Raw genomic sequence first — 18,824 nt, forward strand, 5'->3', positions numbered from 1 at the left:
GACACCTCGGAGGTTGTCGGGGTCTGGCAGGACTCAAGTGTGGGTGCTGGGCTGCTTCCAGAGTGAGCTTCTGCAGGTGCTGCTCCTTCAGGCCCCCTCACACACACAGGCTCATTCCAACTTCCTGTCTAACAGAAGGAAGTCAGGTAGGACAAGGTGAAGGTGTTTCAGAGGTAAAGCTGGTAATATACATCTCCATCCTTGACTTACAGAACTCTAGACTGACTCCCACTTGGTGCTGCTCATTGCCACTAGAATGCCTAGTGAGGTCCCATATCTGACATGATCTGAATGAAATTCTTAATTTTCCTTCATGCCCATCCTCTTCTCCCAGGCTTCCCCAAATCAGTAAATGGAACCATGCCTGACTCAGCTTACTTGTGTTTATCCTTGTGCCCTTCTGTTCCTCTGAACTTCCTCCTACTGCTACTTGCATGCCAGATCCTGAACCCATTCCACCATCCTTGGTCTTCTTCAATGTTCAAGCCCAAGCCATTTTTGAATTCCTTAGGCTCCTGAGATCCACCTCATAATTTATTTGCCACATTTGTCACGCATGCCTGTTTACATGGAGAATTAAATATATTTGAATCTGATGTGATCATTCCCCTGTTTAAATTTTTTTAAAGATTTATTTATTTATTTGAAAGTTAGAGTTACACAGAGAGAAAAGGAGATGCAGAGAGAGAGGGAGGGAGGGAGGGAGGGAGGGAGAGAGGGAGGTCTTCCATCTGCTGGTTCACTCCCCAGTTGGCCTCAATGGCTGGAGCTTGCTGATCCAAAGCCAGGATCCAGCAGCTTCTTCTGGGCCTCTCACATGGGTGCAGGGGTCCAAGCACTTGGGCCATCTTCCATTGCTTTCCCAGGCCACAGCAGAGAGCTGGACTGGAACTGGAGCAGCCGGGACTTGAACTGGTGCCCATATGGGATGCTGGCACTGCAAGTTGTAGCTTTACCTGCTACACCACAGCACTGGCCCCTTACCTGCTTAGAATTATGTCCCATTGCATGTAGAAAAATAGTTAATCTCCATCTTCTAATTCACAATACTGCATATCTAATCTCAGCTTTTAGTATTTCCTAACCACCTCCTTTGATTCAGCTACCCTCAGCTGTGTTTCTGTTTTCCCAGCAAGTTTGGCTCAGTCAGCCTGTGGACTGGATGTTTCGTCCTCCTAAATGTCATCTCCCTCAGGTTCACATCTTCCTCATTCTTGTTGTCAGATCTCATACAAAACGGCATCTTATCAGAAAAACCTTTGCAGAACAGGCAATCTGAAGTAGATTTTTCCAGTTGACAATGTCATTTCACTTTATGGCTTCCCACTTAGGACTCTGAGGCGTTCCTTGTTTCGTTGTATCAGTTAGTGGGTGACTAGTTATTTCATTCACGCCCTCCCCATCCCCTCCAATTCCAGTGCTGTTTGAGAGCAGAGAACTCTCTAGGTGTATCAGCTTGTAAGGTTATGCTCTTTTTCTGTGTTTTGGCTTCTACTCTACAAATAGAAAGTAGTATGACAGACTCATAAGATTGTTGTGATAGTAAAAGAAGGTAATCATCAGGAGTTCCTGAGAACTTCTTCCACATATCACGATATTGATGTAATTGATATTAAATGACTAAACTTAAATACTCAACTACGTTACAGACTCTTCTGCATCGTCACCTGAAGGGCCAGGAGTAACTGAAACACCTTCTGTCGGATCAGTAGCAAGTGGAACAGTAGCTGGAGTGTCAGGGACTGCCACAACACCATCCAGAGCAAGGACAACTTCATCATCAGCTGAAGAATGGGGAACAACTGAAACATCTTCTGTAGGACCAGTAACAAGCAGACCAACTACTGAAATGATTGTGACTTCCAGAAAGTTGTCTGGAGTAACAGCCACAGCTACTTCATCAACTAGAGAAACACAAAGAACTGGAGCAATTTCTGTAGGATCAGGGACAACTGGCCAGTCAGCTAGAGTGACAGCAACTTCTCCAAAATTATCTACAGTACAAGCAACACCTGAATCTGCTAAAGAAACAGGAAGAACTGAACCACTCTCTGTAGAATCAGGAACAACTGTGCAGTCACCTAGAGTGACAGCCACTTCTGCAGAAGAGTCAACTGCATCATCAGCAGGGCCAGGAACAACTGAAACATACAGCGTAGGATCAGGAACAACTGACCAAACAGGTAGAGTAACTGGGACTACCACAGAATCATCTACTGTAATAGCAACAACAGAATCAACAGCTGAAGAGACAAGAACAGAACCACCACTCTCTGCAGAAACAACCACACAATCTTCTATAGTTACAGCCTCTCTATCATCAGCAGAAGGACCAGGAACAACTGAAACATCTTCTGTAGGATCAGGAACAAGTGGACAAGCAGCTTCAGTGACAGGAACTTCCATAAAATCATCTGCAGTTACAGCTACAGCTGCATCATCAGCTAGAGAACCAGAAAGAACTGAAGTAACGTCTGTAGGATCAGGGACAAGTGGGCAAACAGCGAGAATGACAGCAACCTCTACAAAATCATCTACATTAACAGAGACAACTCAGTCATCTGCTGAAGAAAGTGGAAGAACTGAACCATTTTCTGCAGAATCAGGAACAACTGTGCAATCAGCTACCGGGACAGCAACTTTGCCAAAAGGGTCACCTGCGTCATCAGGTAAAGAACCAGGAACAACTGAAACACCTTCAGTAGGCTCAGAAACAAGTGGACAAACAGCTACAGTGACAGGAACTTCCATAAAATCATCTGGAATAACAGATACAACTATGTCATCAGCTAGAGTACCAGGAACAACTGTAGCAACTTCCATCATAGCAGAAACAACTGGCCAATCAGCTAGAGTGACAGCTACTTCCACAGAAGCACCTGTAGTGACAGTGACAACTGACTCTGCTGCTGAAGAGACAGGAAGAACTGATCCACTTTCTGCAGAATCAGCAACAACTAAGCAGTCATCTACTGTGAGAGCAATGTCCACAAAAGGGTCTGCTGCATCATCCAGTGAAAAGCCAGGAACACCTGACTCTTCAGGAGAATCAGAAACAACTGGCATTTCAGCAGGAGTGACAGCAACTTTCACAAAAGTATCTGAAGTATCAGGGACAAGTGCCACATCGGCTGAAGCACCAGGAACAACTGAAGCATCTTCCATAGGATCAGTAACAAGTGGACAATCTATTAGAGTGACTAGCACTTCTGGAAAATCATCTAAAGTGACAGCTACAACTACATCATCAACTAGAGAACCAGGAACAATGGGAGCAGTTTCTGTGGGATCAGTGACAACTGGACAGTCAGCTAGAGTGACAGCAACCTCTACAAAGTCATCTGCAGTAACCTGGACAACTGAATCATCAGCTGAAGATACAGGAAGAACTGAACCTCTTTCTGTAGGATCAGTGACAATGGGCCAGTCAGCTAGAGTGACAGCAACTTCTACAAAGTCACCTACAGCTAGAGTGACACCTACTTCTATAGAATCATCTACAGTAAGAGTGACGACTGAAACTTCAGCTAAAGAAACAGGAAGAACTGAACCTCTTTCTGTTGGATCAGGCACAAGTGCCCAGTCAGCTAGAGTGACAGCAACATCCAATAAAGGGCCTACTAGCTCATCAGGTGAAGAACCAGCAACAATGGAAACATCTTCAGTAGAATCAGGGACAAGTGGACAGACAGCTAGAGTGACAGAGACTTCCACAGAATCACCTGGAGTATCAACAACAACCATGTCATCAACTGAAGAAACAGGAACAAGCAGAACATCTTCAGGAGGATCAAGAACAACTGGCCAATCAGCTAGATTGACAGAGACTTCCAGAGAATCTTCTACCATAATAGCTACAACCAAATCAACAGTTGAAGAGACAAGAAGAACTGAAGCACCCCCTACAGAAAGAACTGAACAATCTCCTGTAGTCACAGCTTCCTCTTCATCATCAACAGAAGGATCATCTTCTGTAGGATCAGTAACAAGTGAACAAACAGCTAAAGTGACAGGGACTTCTACAAAATTATCTGGAGTAGCAGATACAACCTCACCATCAGCTGAAGAACCAGAAACAACTGAAGCATCTTCAGGAGGATCAGTAACGAGTGGACCAACAGCTAGAGTGACAGCAACCTCTACAAAATCAGCTACAGTAACCCTGACAACAGCATCAACAGCGGAAGAGACAGGAAGAACTGAACCAACCCCTGCAGGATCAGGAACTACTGTGCAGTCTAGAGTGACAGCTACTTCCATAAAACCATCTACAGCTAGAATGACAACGGCATCATCAGCTGAAGAAACAGGAAGAACTTCACCACACTCTGCTGGATCAGGAACAACTGTGCAATCACCTAGAGTGACAGCGACTTCCACAGAAGGGTCAACTGCATCATCAGTAGTTTCAGGAACAGCTGAGCCATACACTGTAGGATCAGGAACAAGTGGAACAACAGCTAGAGTGACAGCAACCTCCACAGAATCATCTACAGTAACCCAGACTACAGCATCATCGGCTGAAGTATCGGGCACAACTGCAATATATACTGTAGGACCAGGGACAACTGAAGCACACACTGTAGCATCAGGAACAAGTAGACCAACAGCTGAAGGGACAGCAATAACTGCATCATCAGCTGAAAAACCAATAACAAGCAGAGCAACTTCTGTAGGAGCAATAGAAACTGACCGAACAGCTAGCGTGCCAGGGGTTACAACAAAATCACATGGCATTTCAAGGTCCAGTGCTTCATCTGCTGAACAAACAGAAACAGAGGAAACATCTTCTCTCAGTGCAGTTACGAGTACACAAACAGCTAGGCTGACAGGGACTTCCACACAGTCATCTACAGTAATGGTAACAACTGCATCATCAGCTGAAGAACCAGGAACAACTGCAATATATACTGTAGGATCAGAGACAACCACAGCCTCAGCTGGAGTGACAGCAACCTCTGCAAGATCATCTACAGTAACCCGGACTACAGCATCAGCGGGTGATGAACCTGGAACAACTGCAATATATACTGTAGGATCAGAGACAACCACAGCCTCAGCTAGAGTGACAGCAACCTCTGCAAGATCATCCACAGTAACCTGGACTACAGCATCATCGGGTGACGAACCAGGAACAACTTCAATACATACTGTAGGACCAGGAACAACCACAGCCTTAGCTGGAGGGACAGCAACACCCACAAAGGGCTCTACTGCATCTTCGTCAGAAGATCCCAGAACAACTGAAACCTCTTCAGTAGGATTAAGAACCACTCGCCCACCAACTGGAGTGACAGGAACTTCCACAGAACTATCTGGAATAACAGACACAACTTCATCATCAGCTGAAGAACCAGGAACAACTGCAGCTTCTTCAGCAGGATCAGTAACGAGTGGACCAACAGCTAGAGTGACAGTAACCTCCACAGAATCATCTACAGTAACCCGGACTACAGCGTCATCGGCTGAAGAACTGGGAACAACTACAGTATATACTGTGGGACCAGGAATAACTGAAGCATACACTGTAGAATCAGGAACAAGTGGGTCAACAGTTAGAGTGACCGCAACCACCACAAAATCATCTACAGTAACCCAGACTACAGCATCATCGGCTGAAGAACTGGGCACAACTGCTGTATATACTGTAGGGCCAAAAACAACTGCAGCCTCAGCTAGAGTGACAGCAACCTCTGGAAAACCATCTACAGTCAGAGTGACAACAGCAGCATCAGCTCAAGAAACAGGAAGAACTGAATCACACTCTACTGGACCAGGAACAACTGTGCAATCACCTAGAGTGACAGCAACTTCCACAGAAGGGTCACCTACATCATCAGTAGTTCCAGGAACAGCTGAACCATACACTGTAGGATCAGGAACAAGTGGAACAACAGCTAGAGTGACAGCAACCTCCAGAGAATCATCTACAGTAACCCTGACAACGGCATCAACAGCGGAAGAGACAGGAAGAACTGAACCAACCCCTGCAGGATCAGGAACTACTGTGCCGTCTAGAGTGACAGCTACTTCCATAAAACCATCTACAGCTAGAGTGACAACGGCATCATCAGCTGAAGAAACAGGAAGAACAGGTTCACCACACTCTGCTGGATCAGGAACAACTGTGCAATCACCTAGAGTGACAGCGACTTCCACAGAAGGGTCAACTGCATCATCAGTAGTTTCAGGAACAGCTGAGCCGTACACTGTAGGATCAGGAACAAGTGGAACAACAGCTAGAGTGACAGCAACCTCCACAGAATCATCTACAGTAACCCAGACTACAGCATCATCGGCTGAAGTATCGGGCACAACTGCAATATATACTGTAGGACCAGGGACAACTGAAGCACACACTGTAGCATCAGGAACAAGTAGACCAACAGCTGAAGGGACAGCAATAACTGCATCATCAGCTGAAAAACCAATAACAAGCAGAACAACTTCTGTAGGAGCAATAGAAACTGACCGAACAGCTAGCGTGCCAGGGGTTACAACAAAATCACATGGCATTTCAAGGTCCAGTGCTTCATCTGCTGAACAAACAGGAACAGAGGAAACATCTTCTCTCAGTGCAGTTACGAGTACACAAACAGCTAGGGTGACAGGGACTTCCACACAGTCATCTACAGTAACGGCAACAACTGCATCATCAGCTGAAGAACCAGGAACAACTGCAATATATACTGTAGGATCAGAGACAACCACAGCCTCAGCTGGAGTGACAGCAACCTCTGCAAGATCATCTACAGTAACCCGGACTACAGCATCATCAGGTGACGAACCAGGAACAACGGCAATATATACTGTAGGATCAGAGACAACCACAGCCTCAGCTGGAGTGACAGCAACCTCTGCAAGATCATCTACAGTAACCCGGACTACAGCATCATCAGGTGACGAACCAGGAACAACGGCAATATATACTGTAGGATCAGAGACAACCACAGCCTCAGCTAGAGTGACAGCAACCTCTGCAAGATCATCTACAGTCACCCGGACTACAGCATCATCAGGTGACGAACCAGGAACAACTTCAATACATACTGTAGGACCAGGAACAACCACAGCCTCAGCTGGAGGGACAGCAACACCCACAAAGGGCTCTACTGCATCTTTGTCAGAAGATCCCAGAACAACTGAAACCTCTTCAGTAGGATTAAGAACCACTCGCCCACCAGCTGGAGTGACAGGAACTTCCACAGAACTATCTGGAATAACAGACACAACTTCATCATCAGCTGAAGAACCAGGAACAACTGCAGCTTCTTCAGCAGGAGCAGTAACGAGTGGACCAACAGCTAGAGTGACAGTAACCTCCACAGAATCATCTACAGTAACCCGGACTACAGCATCATCGGCTGAAGAACTGGGAACAACTACAGTATATACTGTGGGACCAGGAATAACTGAAGCATACACTGTAGAATCAGGAACAAGTGGGTCAACAGCTAGAGTGACCGCAACCACCACAAAATCATCTACAGTAACCCAGACTACAGCATCATCGGCTGAAGAACTGGGCACAACTGCTGTATATACTGTAGGGCCAAAAACAACTGCAGCCTCAGCTAGAGTGACAGCAACCTCTGGAAAACCATCTACAGTCAGAGTGACAACAGCAGCATCAGCTCAAGAAACAGGAAGAACTGAATCACACTCTACTGGACCAGGAACAACTGTGCAATCACCTAGAGTGACAGCAACTTCCACAGAAGGGTCACCTACATCATCAGTAGTTCCAGGAACAGCTGCACCATACACTGTAGGATCAGGAACAAGTGGAACAACAGCTAGAGTGACAGCAACCTCCAGAGAATCATCTACAGTAACCCTGACAACGGCATCAACAGCGGAAGAGACAGGAAGAACTGAACCAACCCCTGCAGGATCAGGAACTACTGTGCCGTCTAGAGTGACAGCTACTTCCATAAAACCATCTACAGCTAGAGTGACAACGGCATCATCAGCTGAAGAAACAGGAAGAACAGGTTCACCACACTCTGCTGGATCAGGAACAACTGTGCAATCACCTAGAGTGACAGCGACTTCCACAGAAGGGTCAACTGCATCATCAGTAGTTTCAGGAACAGCTGAGCCGTACACTGTAGGATCAGGAACAAGTAGAACAACAGCTAGAGTGACAGCAACCTCCACAGAATCATCCACAGTAACCCAGACTACAGCATCATCGGCTGAAGTATCGGGCACAACTGCAATATATACTGTAGGACCAGGGACAACTGAAGCACACACTGTAGCATCAGGAACAAGTAGACCAACAGCTGAAGGGACAGCAATAACTGCATCATCAGCTGAAAAACCAATAACAAGCAGAACAACTTCTGTAGGAGCAATAGAAACTGACCGAACAGCTAGCGTGCCAGGGGTTACAACAAAATCACATGGCATTTCAAGGTCCAGTGCTTCATCTGCTGAACAAACAGGAACAGAGGAAACATCTTCTCTCAGTGCAGTTACGAGTACACAAACAGCTAGGGTGACAGGGACTTCCACACAGTCATCTACAGTAACGGCAACAACTGCATCATCAGCTGAAGAACCAGGAACAACTGCAATATATACTGTAGGATCAGAGACAACCACAGCCTCAGCTGGAGTGACAGCAACCTCTGCAAGATCATCCACAGTAACCTGGACTACAGCATCATCAGGTGACGAACCAGGAACAACTGCAATATATACTGTAGGATCAGAGACAACCACAGCCTCAGCTGGAGTGACAGCAACCTCTGCAAGATCATCTACAGTAACCCGGACTACAGCATCATCAGGTGACGAACCAGGAACAATGGCAATATATACTGTAGGATCAGAGACAACCACAGCCTCAGCTGGAGTGACAGCAACCTCTGCAAGATCATCTACAGTAACCCGGACTACAGCATCATCAGGTGACGAACCAGGAACAACGGCAATATATACTGTAGGATCAGAGACAACCACAGCCTCAGCTAGAGTGACAGCAACCTCTGCAAGATCATCTACAGTCACCCGGACTACAGCATCATCAGGTGACGAACCAGGAACAACTTCAATACATACTGTAGGACCAGGAACAACCACAGCCTCAGCTGGAGGGACAGCAACACCCACAAAGGGCTCTACTGCATCTTTGTCAGAAGATCCCAGAACAACTGAAACCTCTTCAGTAGGATTAAGAACCACTCGCCCACCAGCTGGAGTGACAGGAACTTCCACAGAACTATCTGGAATAACAGACACAACTTCATCATCAGCTGAAGAACCAGGAACAACTGCAGCTTCTTCAGCAGGATCAGTAACGAGTGGACCAACAGCTAGAGTGACAGTAACCTCCACAGAATCATCTACAGTAACCCAGACTACAGCATCATCGGCTGAAGAACTGGGCACAACTGCTGTATATACTGTAGGGCCAAAAACAACTGCAGCCTCAGCTAGAGTGACAGCAACCTCTGGAAAACCATCTACAGTCAGAGTGACAACAGCAGCATCAGCTCAAGAAACAGGAAGAACTGAATCACACTCTACTGGACCAGGAACAACTGTGCAATCACCTAGAGTGACAGCAACTTCCACAGAAGGGTCACCTACATCATCAGTAGTTCCAGGAACAGCTGCACCATACACTGTAGGATCAGGAACAAGTGGAACAACAGCTAGAGTGACAGCAACCTCCAGAGAATCATCTACAGTAACCCTGACAACGGCATCAACAGCAGAAGAGACAGGAAGAACTGAACCAACCCCTGCAGGATCAGGAACTACTGTGCCGTCTAGAGTGACAGCTACTTCCATAAAACCATCTACAGCTAGAGTGACAACGGCATCATCAGCTGAAGAAACAGGAAGAACAGGTTCACCACACTCTGCTGGATCAGGAACAACTGTGCAATCACCTAGAGTGACAGCGACTTCCACAGAAGGGTCAACTGCATCATCAGTAGTTTCAGGAACAGCTGAGCCGTACACTGTAGGATCAGGAACAAGTGGAACAACAGCTAGAGTGACAGCAACCTCCACAGAATCATCTACAGTAACCCAGACTACAGCATCATCGGCTGAAGTATCGGGCACAACTGCAATATATACTGTAGGACCAGGGACAACTGAAGCACACACTGTAGCATCAGGAACAAGTAGACCAACAGCTGAAGGGACAGCAATAACTGCATCATCAGCTGAAAAACCAATAACAAGCAGAGCAACTTCTGTAGGAGCAATAGAAACTGACCGAACAGCTAGCGTGCCAGGGGTTACAACAAAATCACATGGCATTTCAACGTCAAGTGCTTCATCTGCTGAACAAACAGGAACAGAGGAAACATCTTCTCTCAGTGCAGTTACGAGTACACAAACAGCTAGGGAGACAGGGACTTCCACACAGTCATCTACAGTAACGGCAACAACTGCATCATCAGCTGAAGAACCAGGAACAACTGCAATATATACTGTAGGATCAGAGACAACCACAGCCTCAGCTGGAGTGACAGCAACCTCTGCAAGATCATCTACAGTAACCTGGACTACAGCATCATCGGGTGATGAACCAGGAACAACTGCAATATATACTGTAGGATCAGAGACAACCACAGCCTCAGCTAGAGTGACAGCAACCTCTGCAAGATCATCTACAGTAACCCGGACTACAGCATCATCAGGTGACGAACCAGGAACAACGGCAATATATACTGTAGGATCAGAGACAACCACAGCCTCAGCTAGAGTGACAGCAACCTCTGCAAGATCATCTACAGTCACCCGGACTACAGCATCATCAGGTGACGAACCAGGAACAACTTCAATACATACTGTAGGACCAGGAACAACCACAGCCTCAGCTGGAGGGACAGCAACACCCACAAAGGGCTCTACTGCATCTTTGTCAGAAGATCCCAGAACAACTGAAACCTCTTCAGTAGGATTAAGAACCACTCGCCCACCAGCTGGAGTGACAGGAACTTCCACAGAACTATCTGGAATAACAGACACAACTTCATCATCAGCTGAAGAACCAGGAACAACTGCAGCTTCTTCAGCAGGATCAGTAACGAGTGGACCAACAGCTAGAGTGACAGTAACCTCCACAGAATCATCTACAGTAACCTGGACTACAGCGTCATCGGCTGAAGAACTGGGAACAACTACAGTATATACTGTGGGACCAGGAATAACTGAAGCATACACTGTAGAATCAGGAACAAGTGGGTCAACAGCTAGAGTGACCGCAACCACCACAAAATCATCTACAGTAACCCAGACTACAGCATCATCGGCTGAAGAACTGGGCACAACTGCTGTATATACTGTAGGGCCAAAAACAACTGCAGCCTCAGCTAGAGTGACAGCAACCTCTGGAAAACCATCTACAGTCAGAGTGACAACAGCAGCATCAGCTCAAGAAACAGGAAGAACTGAATCACACTCTACTGGACCAGGAACAACTGTGCAATCACCTAGAGTGACAGCAACTTCCACAGAAGGGTCACCTACATCATCAGTAGTTCCAGGAACAGCTGCACCATACACTGTAGGATCAGGAACAAGTGGAACAACAGCTAGAGTGACAGCAGCCTCTACAAAATCAGCTACAGTAACCCTGACAACGGCATCAACAGCGGAAGAGACAGGAAGAACTGAACCACTCCCTGCAGGATCAGGAACTACTGTGCCGTCTAGAGTGACAGCTACTTCCATAAAACCATCTACAGCTAGAGTGACAACGGCATCATCAGCTGAAGAAACAGGAAGAACAGGTTCACCACACTCTGCTGGATCAGGAACAACTGTGCAATCACCTAGAGTGACAGCGACTTCCACAGAAGGGTCAACTGCATCATCAGTAGTTTCAGGAACAGCTGAGCCGTACACTGTAGGATCAGGAACAAGTGGAACAACAGCTAGAGTGACAGCAACCTCCACAGAATCATCTACAGTAACCCAGACTACAGCATCATCGGCTGAAGTATCGGGCACAACTGCAATATATACTGTAGGACCAGGGACAACTGAAGCACACACTGTAGCATCAGGAACAAGTAGACCAACAGCTGAAGGGACAGCAATAACTGCATCATCAGCTGAAAAACCAATAACAAGCAGAGCAACTTCTGTAGGAGCAATAGAAACTGACCGAACAGCTAGCGTGCCAGGGGTTACAACAAAATCACATGGCATTTCAACGTCAAGTGCTTCATCTGCTGAACAAACAGGAACAGAGGAAACATCTTCTCTCAGTGCAGTTACGAGTACACAAACAGCTAGGGTGACAGGGACTTCCACACAGTCATCTACAGTAACGGCAACAACTGCATCATCAGCTGAAGAACCAGGAGCAACTGCAATATATACTGTAGGATCAGAGACAACCACAGCCTCAGCTGGAGTGACAGCAACCTCTGCAAGATCATCTACAGTAACCTGGACTACAGCATCATCGGGTGATGAACCAGGAACAACTGCAATATATACTGTAGGATCAGAGACAACCACAGCCTCAGCTAGAGTGACAGCAACCTCTGCAAGATCATCTACAGTAACCCGGACTACAGCATCATCGGGCGACGAACCGGGAACAACTTCAATACATACTGTAGGACCAGGAACAACCACAGCCTCAGCTGGAGGGACAGCAACACCCACAAAGGGCTCTACTGCATCTTCATCAGAAGATCCCAGAACAACTGAAACCTCTTCAGTAGGATTAAGAACCACTCGCCCACCAGCTGGAGTGACAGGAACTTCCACAGAACTATCTGGAATAACAGACACAACTTCATCATCAGCTGAAGAACCAGGAACAACTGCAGCTTCTTCAGCAGGATCAGTAACGAGTGGACCAACAGCTAGAGTGACAGTAACCTCCACAGAATCATCTATAGTAACCCGGACTACAGCGTCATCGGCTGAAGAACTGGGAACAACTACAGTATATACTGTGGGACCAGGAATAACTGAAGCATACACTGTAGAATCAGGAACAAGTGGGTCAACAGCTAGAGTGACCGCAACCACCACAAAATCATCTACAGTAACCCAGACTACAGCATCATCGGCTGAAGAACTGGGCACAACTGCTGTATATACTGTAGGGCCAAAAACAACTGCAGCCTCAGCTAGAGTGACAGCAACCTCTGGAAAACCATCTACAGTCAGAGTGACAACAGCAGCATCAGCTCAAGAAACAGGAAGAACTGAATCACACTCTACTGGACCAGGAACAACTGTGCAATCACCTAGAGTGACAGCAACTTCCACAGAAGGGTCACCTACATCATCAGTAGTTCCAGGAACAGCTGAACCATACACTGTAGGATCAGGAACAAGTGGAACAACAGCTAGAGTGACAGCAACCTCCAGAGAATCATCTACAGTAACCCTGACAACGGCATCAACAGCGGAAGAGACAGGAAGAACTGAACCAACCCCTGCAGGATCAGGAACTACTGTGCCGTCTAGAGTGACAGCTACTTCCATAAAACCATCTACAGCTAGAGTGACAACGGCATCATCAGCTGAAGAAACAGGAAGAACAGGTTCACCACACTCTGCTGGATCAGGAACAACTGTGCAATCACCTAGAGTGACAGTGACTTCCACAGAAGGGTCAACTGCATCATCAGTAGTTTCAGGAACAGCTGAGCTGTACACTGTAGGATCAGGAACAAGTGGAACAACAGCTAGAGTGACAGCAACCTCCACAGAATCATCTACAGTAACCCAGACGACAGCATCATCGGCTGAAGTATCGGGCACAACTGCAATATATACTGTAGGACCAGGGACAACTGAAGCACACACTGTAGCATCAGGAACAAGTAGACCAACAGCTGAAGGGACAGCAATAACTGCATCATCAGCTGAAAAACCAATAACAAGCAGAGCAACTTCTGTAGGAGCAATAGAAACTGACCGAACAGCTAGCGTGCCAGGGGTTACAACAAAATCACATGGCATTTCAACGTCAAGTGCTTCATCTGCTGAACAAACAGGAACAGAGGAAACATCTTCTCTCAGTGCAGTTACGAGTACACAAACAGCTAGGGTGACAGGGACTTCCACACAGTCATCTACAGTAACGGCAACAACTGCATCATCAGCTGAAGAACCAGGAACAACTGCAATATATACTGTAGGATCAGAGACAACCACAGCCTCAGCTGGAGTGACAGCAACCTCTGCAAGATCATCTACAGTAACCTGGACTACAGCATCATCGGGTGATGAACCAGGAACAACTGCAATATATACTGTAGGATCAGAGACAACCACAGCCTCAGCTAGAGTGACAGCAACCTCTGCAAGATCATCTACAGTAACCCGGACTACAGCATCATCGGGCGACGAACCGGGAACAACTTCAATACATACTGTAGGACCAGGAACAACCACAGCCTTAGCTGGAGGGACAGCAACACCCACAAAGGGCTCTACTGCATCTTCGTCAGAAGATCTCAGAACAACTGAAACCTCTTCAGTAGGATTAAGAACCACTCGCCCACCAGCTGGAGTGACAGGAACTTCCACAGAACTATCTGGAATAACAGACACAACTTCATCATCAGCTGAAGAACCAGGAACAACTGCAGCTTCTTCAGCAGGATCAGTAACGAGTGGACCAACAGCTAGAGTGACAGTAACCTCCACAGAATCATCTACAGTAACCCGGACTACAGCGTCATCAGCTGAAGAACTGGGAACAACTACAGTATATACTGTGGGACCAGGAATAACTGAAGCATACACTGTAGAATCAGGAACAAGTGGGTCAACAGCTAGAGTGACCGCAACCACCACAAAATCATCTACAGTAACCCAGACTACAGCATCATCGGCTGAAGAACTGGGCACAACTGCTGTATATACTGTAGGGCCAAAAACAACTGCAGCCTCAGCTAGAGTGACAGCAACCTCTGGAAAACCATCTACAGTCAGAGTGACAACAGCAGCATCAGCTCAAGAAACAGGAAGAACTGAATCACACTCTACTGGACCAGGAACAACTGTGCAATCACCTAGAGTGACAGCAACTTCCACAGAAGGGTCACCTACATCATCAGTAGTTCCAGGAACAGCTGCACCATACACTGTAGGATCAGGAACAAGTGGAACAACAGCTAGAGTGACAGCAACCTCCAGAGAATCATCTACAGTAACCCTGACAACGGCATCAACAGCAGAAGAGACAGGAAGAACTGAACCAACCCCTGCAGGATCAGGAACTACTGTGCCGTCTAGAGTGACAGCTACTTCCATAAAACCATCTACAGCTAGAGTGACAACGGCATCATCAGCTGAAGAAACAGGAAGAACTGCACCACACTCTGCTGGATCAGGAACAACTGTGCAATCACCTAGAGTGACAGCAACTTCCACAGAGGGGTCAACTGCATCATCAGTAGTTTCAGGAACAGCTGAGCCGTACACTGTAGGATCAGGAACAAGTAGAACAACAGCTAGAGTGACAGCAACCTCCACAGAATCATCTACAGTAACCCAGACTACAGCATCATCGGCTGAAGTATCGGGCACAACTGCAATATATACTGTAGGACCAGGGACAACTGAAGCACACACTGTAGCATCAGGAACAAGTAGACCAACAGCTGAAGGGACAGCAATAACTGCATCATCAGCTGAAAAACCAGTAACAAGCAGAACAACTTCTGTAGGAGCAATAGAAACTGACCGAACAGCTAGCGTGCCAGGGGCTACAACAAAATCATATGGCATTTCAAGGTCTAGTGCTTCATCTGCTGAACAAACAGAAACAGAGGAAACATCTTCTCACAGTGCAGTTACGAGTACACAAACAGCTAGGGTGACAGGGACTTCCACACAGTCATCTACAGTAATGGCAACAACTGCATCATCAGCTGAAGAACCAGGAGCAACTGCAATATATACTGTAGGATCAGAGACAACCACAGCCTCAGCTGGATTGACAGCAACCTCTGCAAGATCATCTACAGTCACCCGGACTACAGCATCATCGGGTGACGAACCAGGAACAACTGCAATATATACTGTAGGATCAGAGACAACCACAGCCTCAGCTGGAGTGACAGCAACCTCTGCAAGATCATCTACAGTAACCCGGACTACAGCATCATCAGGTGACGAACCAAGAACAACTTCCATACATACTGTAGGACCAGTAACAACTACAGCCTCAGCTGGAGGGACAACAACCTCTGTGAAACCATCTACAGTTAGAGTGACAACTGAACCACCATCTGAGAGTCAAGGAACTACTGAAATGTCTTCTTTAGGGTCAGTAATGAGTGGACAAACAGCTAGAGTGACAGAGATTCCCATGAAGCCATCTACAGTGGTAGGGACAACTGAATCTTTAGCCACAGAAGCCGGAAGAACTGAAGCACTTTCTGTAGCATCAGAAACAACTGTTCGATCAGCTTCTGTGACAGCAGTGTCCACCAAATCTTCTGGAGTGACTGTAATAACTGCATCTTCAGCTGCAGAACCAGCAACCACTGAACCATCTTCTGTAGCATCAGGAACAAGTGAACAACCTCCTACAGTGACAGGAACCTCCACAGTATCATCTGGAGTAACAGCAACCACTCGCTCTTCAGCTGAGGAACCAGCTACAGCTGAACCAAGTTCTGTAGGAGTGGGAACAAGTGGTCAGTCAGCCAGAGTGACAGGGAATTCAGGACAGTCATCTGTAGTAACAGTGACTAGGACACCATTGGCTGAACAACCCACAACAACTGTTCCATCTTCTGTAGGAGCAGGAACAAGTAGCCCATCAGCTTTTGTGACAGCAACTTGGAGACAGTCGTCTGGAGTAACAGCAACAACCACATCATCACCTGAAGAACGAGGATCGACTCAATCAAGAAGGAGTGAACAGTCCACTACCGTGATGAGGACAAGCAGATCGTCAGTTTCATTGTCGGGGACCAGTGGGCCATCAACTGTCAGAGCAGAGACAGTCAGACCATTTCCTGGTGCAACCACTCAGGCTGGAAGTACTGGTGGAACAGCAGGTGAGGTTCCTGCACCCGAATGGGTGTCTATTTAGGAATATGACAGCGTGTAATGTGGACAGTGTAATGTCCCATCAGATTCCTAGTCCTTGAATTGGTATAAAAATCTCATTGTTGGGTATTAACAAATCAAATTGGCTAGTAATGATGGGAGCCTTATCATTATTGTACACACAATGTTCAGACTTCCCATGATGCTTTTCTCTTCATCATGCTTCCTTTTAAACGTGTGATACAACAGGATGCTGATGGGCACCACTGCGAGTACCTGCGAAGGAAGCATGGCTTGTGTGCTGGGAGCTGTGCAGCCACGCCTTACCTGGTGCTCTGCTGTGCTCCGCCTTGAGCATGGCTCGGACCCAGGCCATAAAAAGGCTGGGTGATTTCACCAGGAACCTCAGTTTTAGGTCTTTGCCATCATCTAAATTAAAAGTTTATTTAAAGGGCAGTGTTGCTATGTTTACTAAAAGGAACCTTGTGCAAGACAATAATTGTTCACCTGTGCACACCAGAAGAATGACATAGAACCACCATGGGAGTGGGTACAAGCACCCGGACAGTCAGGCCAGTGGGCAGGAGAGCCATTAGCCCTGGAAGTCATTCCACGTGGTTCTCTGCTCGGTCCAGGAACACCAGTGTGTATACTGTAATTCAGGAAACCGGAAAATCAGATCCCCACCATCTGGAATGCAGGGATTTTTGTGAGGTGGTTTAGGACTCCAGTGAAAGAACAGGAAGTTGTCTTCACAGTGCTGATTGTGTTGGAAGATGAATCTTAAAGGAAAAAGTTTAAAACAAAGCAAGAAAGAAAAGGAGTTACTGAACAGCCAGGCCCCGTTCTAACTTCAGTAAGGTGTGATCAGTTTTCCAGCCACCAGGGGGGTCAGGGCTCCCTTCGCACAGTCTCCATGGAGGAAGTCAAGGCGAGTGTGTGGTCAGCAGTGGTGAGTGAGGTCTCAGATCAAGAAGCCTGGCACCAGAGCCTGTTGTCTCCCTCCTCATCCTCTCTCCAAGAGCTGTGGATCCAGCTACAGCAGAAAGCGAATATACCCCCAGGAACACAGCCACAAATATGCTAAATTCACCTTTTCAGCAGAAATCAGACAAGTAAAAAGCCCAATGTTCTGTGATAATAGGGCCCCAAATTGTACCATTTTATTACATTTAAAAATATTTTTTTTTGACAGGCAGAGTTAGAGAGAGACAGAAAGGTCTTCATTTTTCCGTTGGTTCACCCTCCAATGACCGCTGTGGCCGGCGCACCGCGCTGATCTGAAGGCAGGAGCCAGGTGCTTCTCCTGGTCTCCCATGGGGTGCAGGGCCCAAGCACTTGGGCCATCCTCCACTGCACTCCCGGGCCACAGCAGAGAGCTGGCCTGGAAGAGAGGCAACCGGGACAGACTCTGGCGCCCCGACCGGGACTATAACCCGGTGTGCCGGCGCCGCACGCGGAGGATTAGCCTATTGAGCCACGGCGCCAACACAAGGGATGTTTTTTTTTTTTTTTTTTTTGACAGACAGAGTGGACAGTGAGAGAGAGAGACAGAGAGAAAGGTCTTCCTTTGCCGTTGGTTCACCCTCCAATGGCCGCCGCGGCCGGCGCGCTGCGGCCGGCGCACCGCGCTGATCCGATGGCAGGAGCCAGGAGCCAGGTGCTTTTCCTGGTCTCCCATGGGGTGCAGGGCCCAAGCACCTGGGCCATCCTCCACTGCACTCCCTGGCCACAGCAGAGGGCTGGCCTGGAAGAGGGGCAACCGGGACAGAATCCGGCGCCCTGACCGGGACTAGAACCCGGTGTGCCGGCGC

General features: G+C 47.3%; 1 protein-coding gene across 1 annotated transcript in view; it reads left to right on the top strand.

Moving 5' to 3' along the window:
- MUC19 (mucin 19, oligomeric) overlaps positions 1–18,824 on the top strand; it is a 139,676-nt gene that overhangs the window by 87,066 nt on the left and 33,786 nt on the right. Inside the window, exon 46 of the mRNA XM_089303329.1 lies at positions 1,650–17,018. Within this exon, the coding sequence (XP_089159455.1) occupies positions 1,650–17,018 (15,369 nt within the window). The remainder of the gene's footprint in view (positions 1–1,649; positions 17,019–18,824) is intronic.

The sequence above is a fragment of the Oryctolagus cuniculus genome, chromosome 9, assembly GCF_051225735.1.
Source record: "Oryctolagus cuniculus isolate XC-2025 breed Fujian yellow rabbit chromosome 9, ASM5122573v1, whole genome shotgun sequence".
Classification (NCBI taxonomy): Eukaryota; Metazoa; Chordata; class Mammalia; order Lagomorpha; family Leporidae; genus Oryctolagus; species Oryctolagus cuniculus.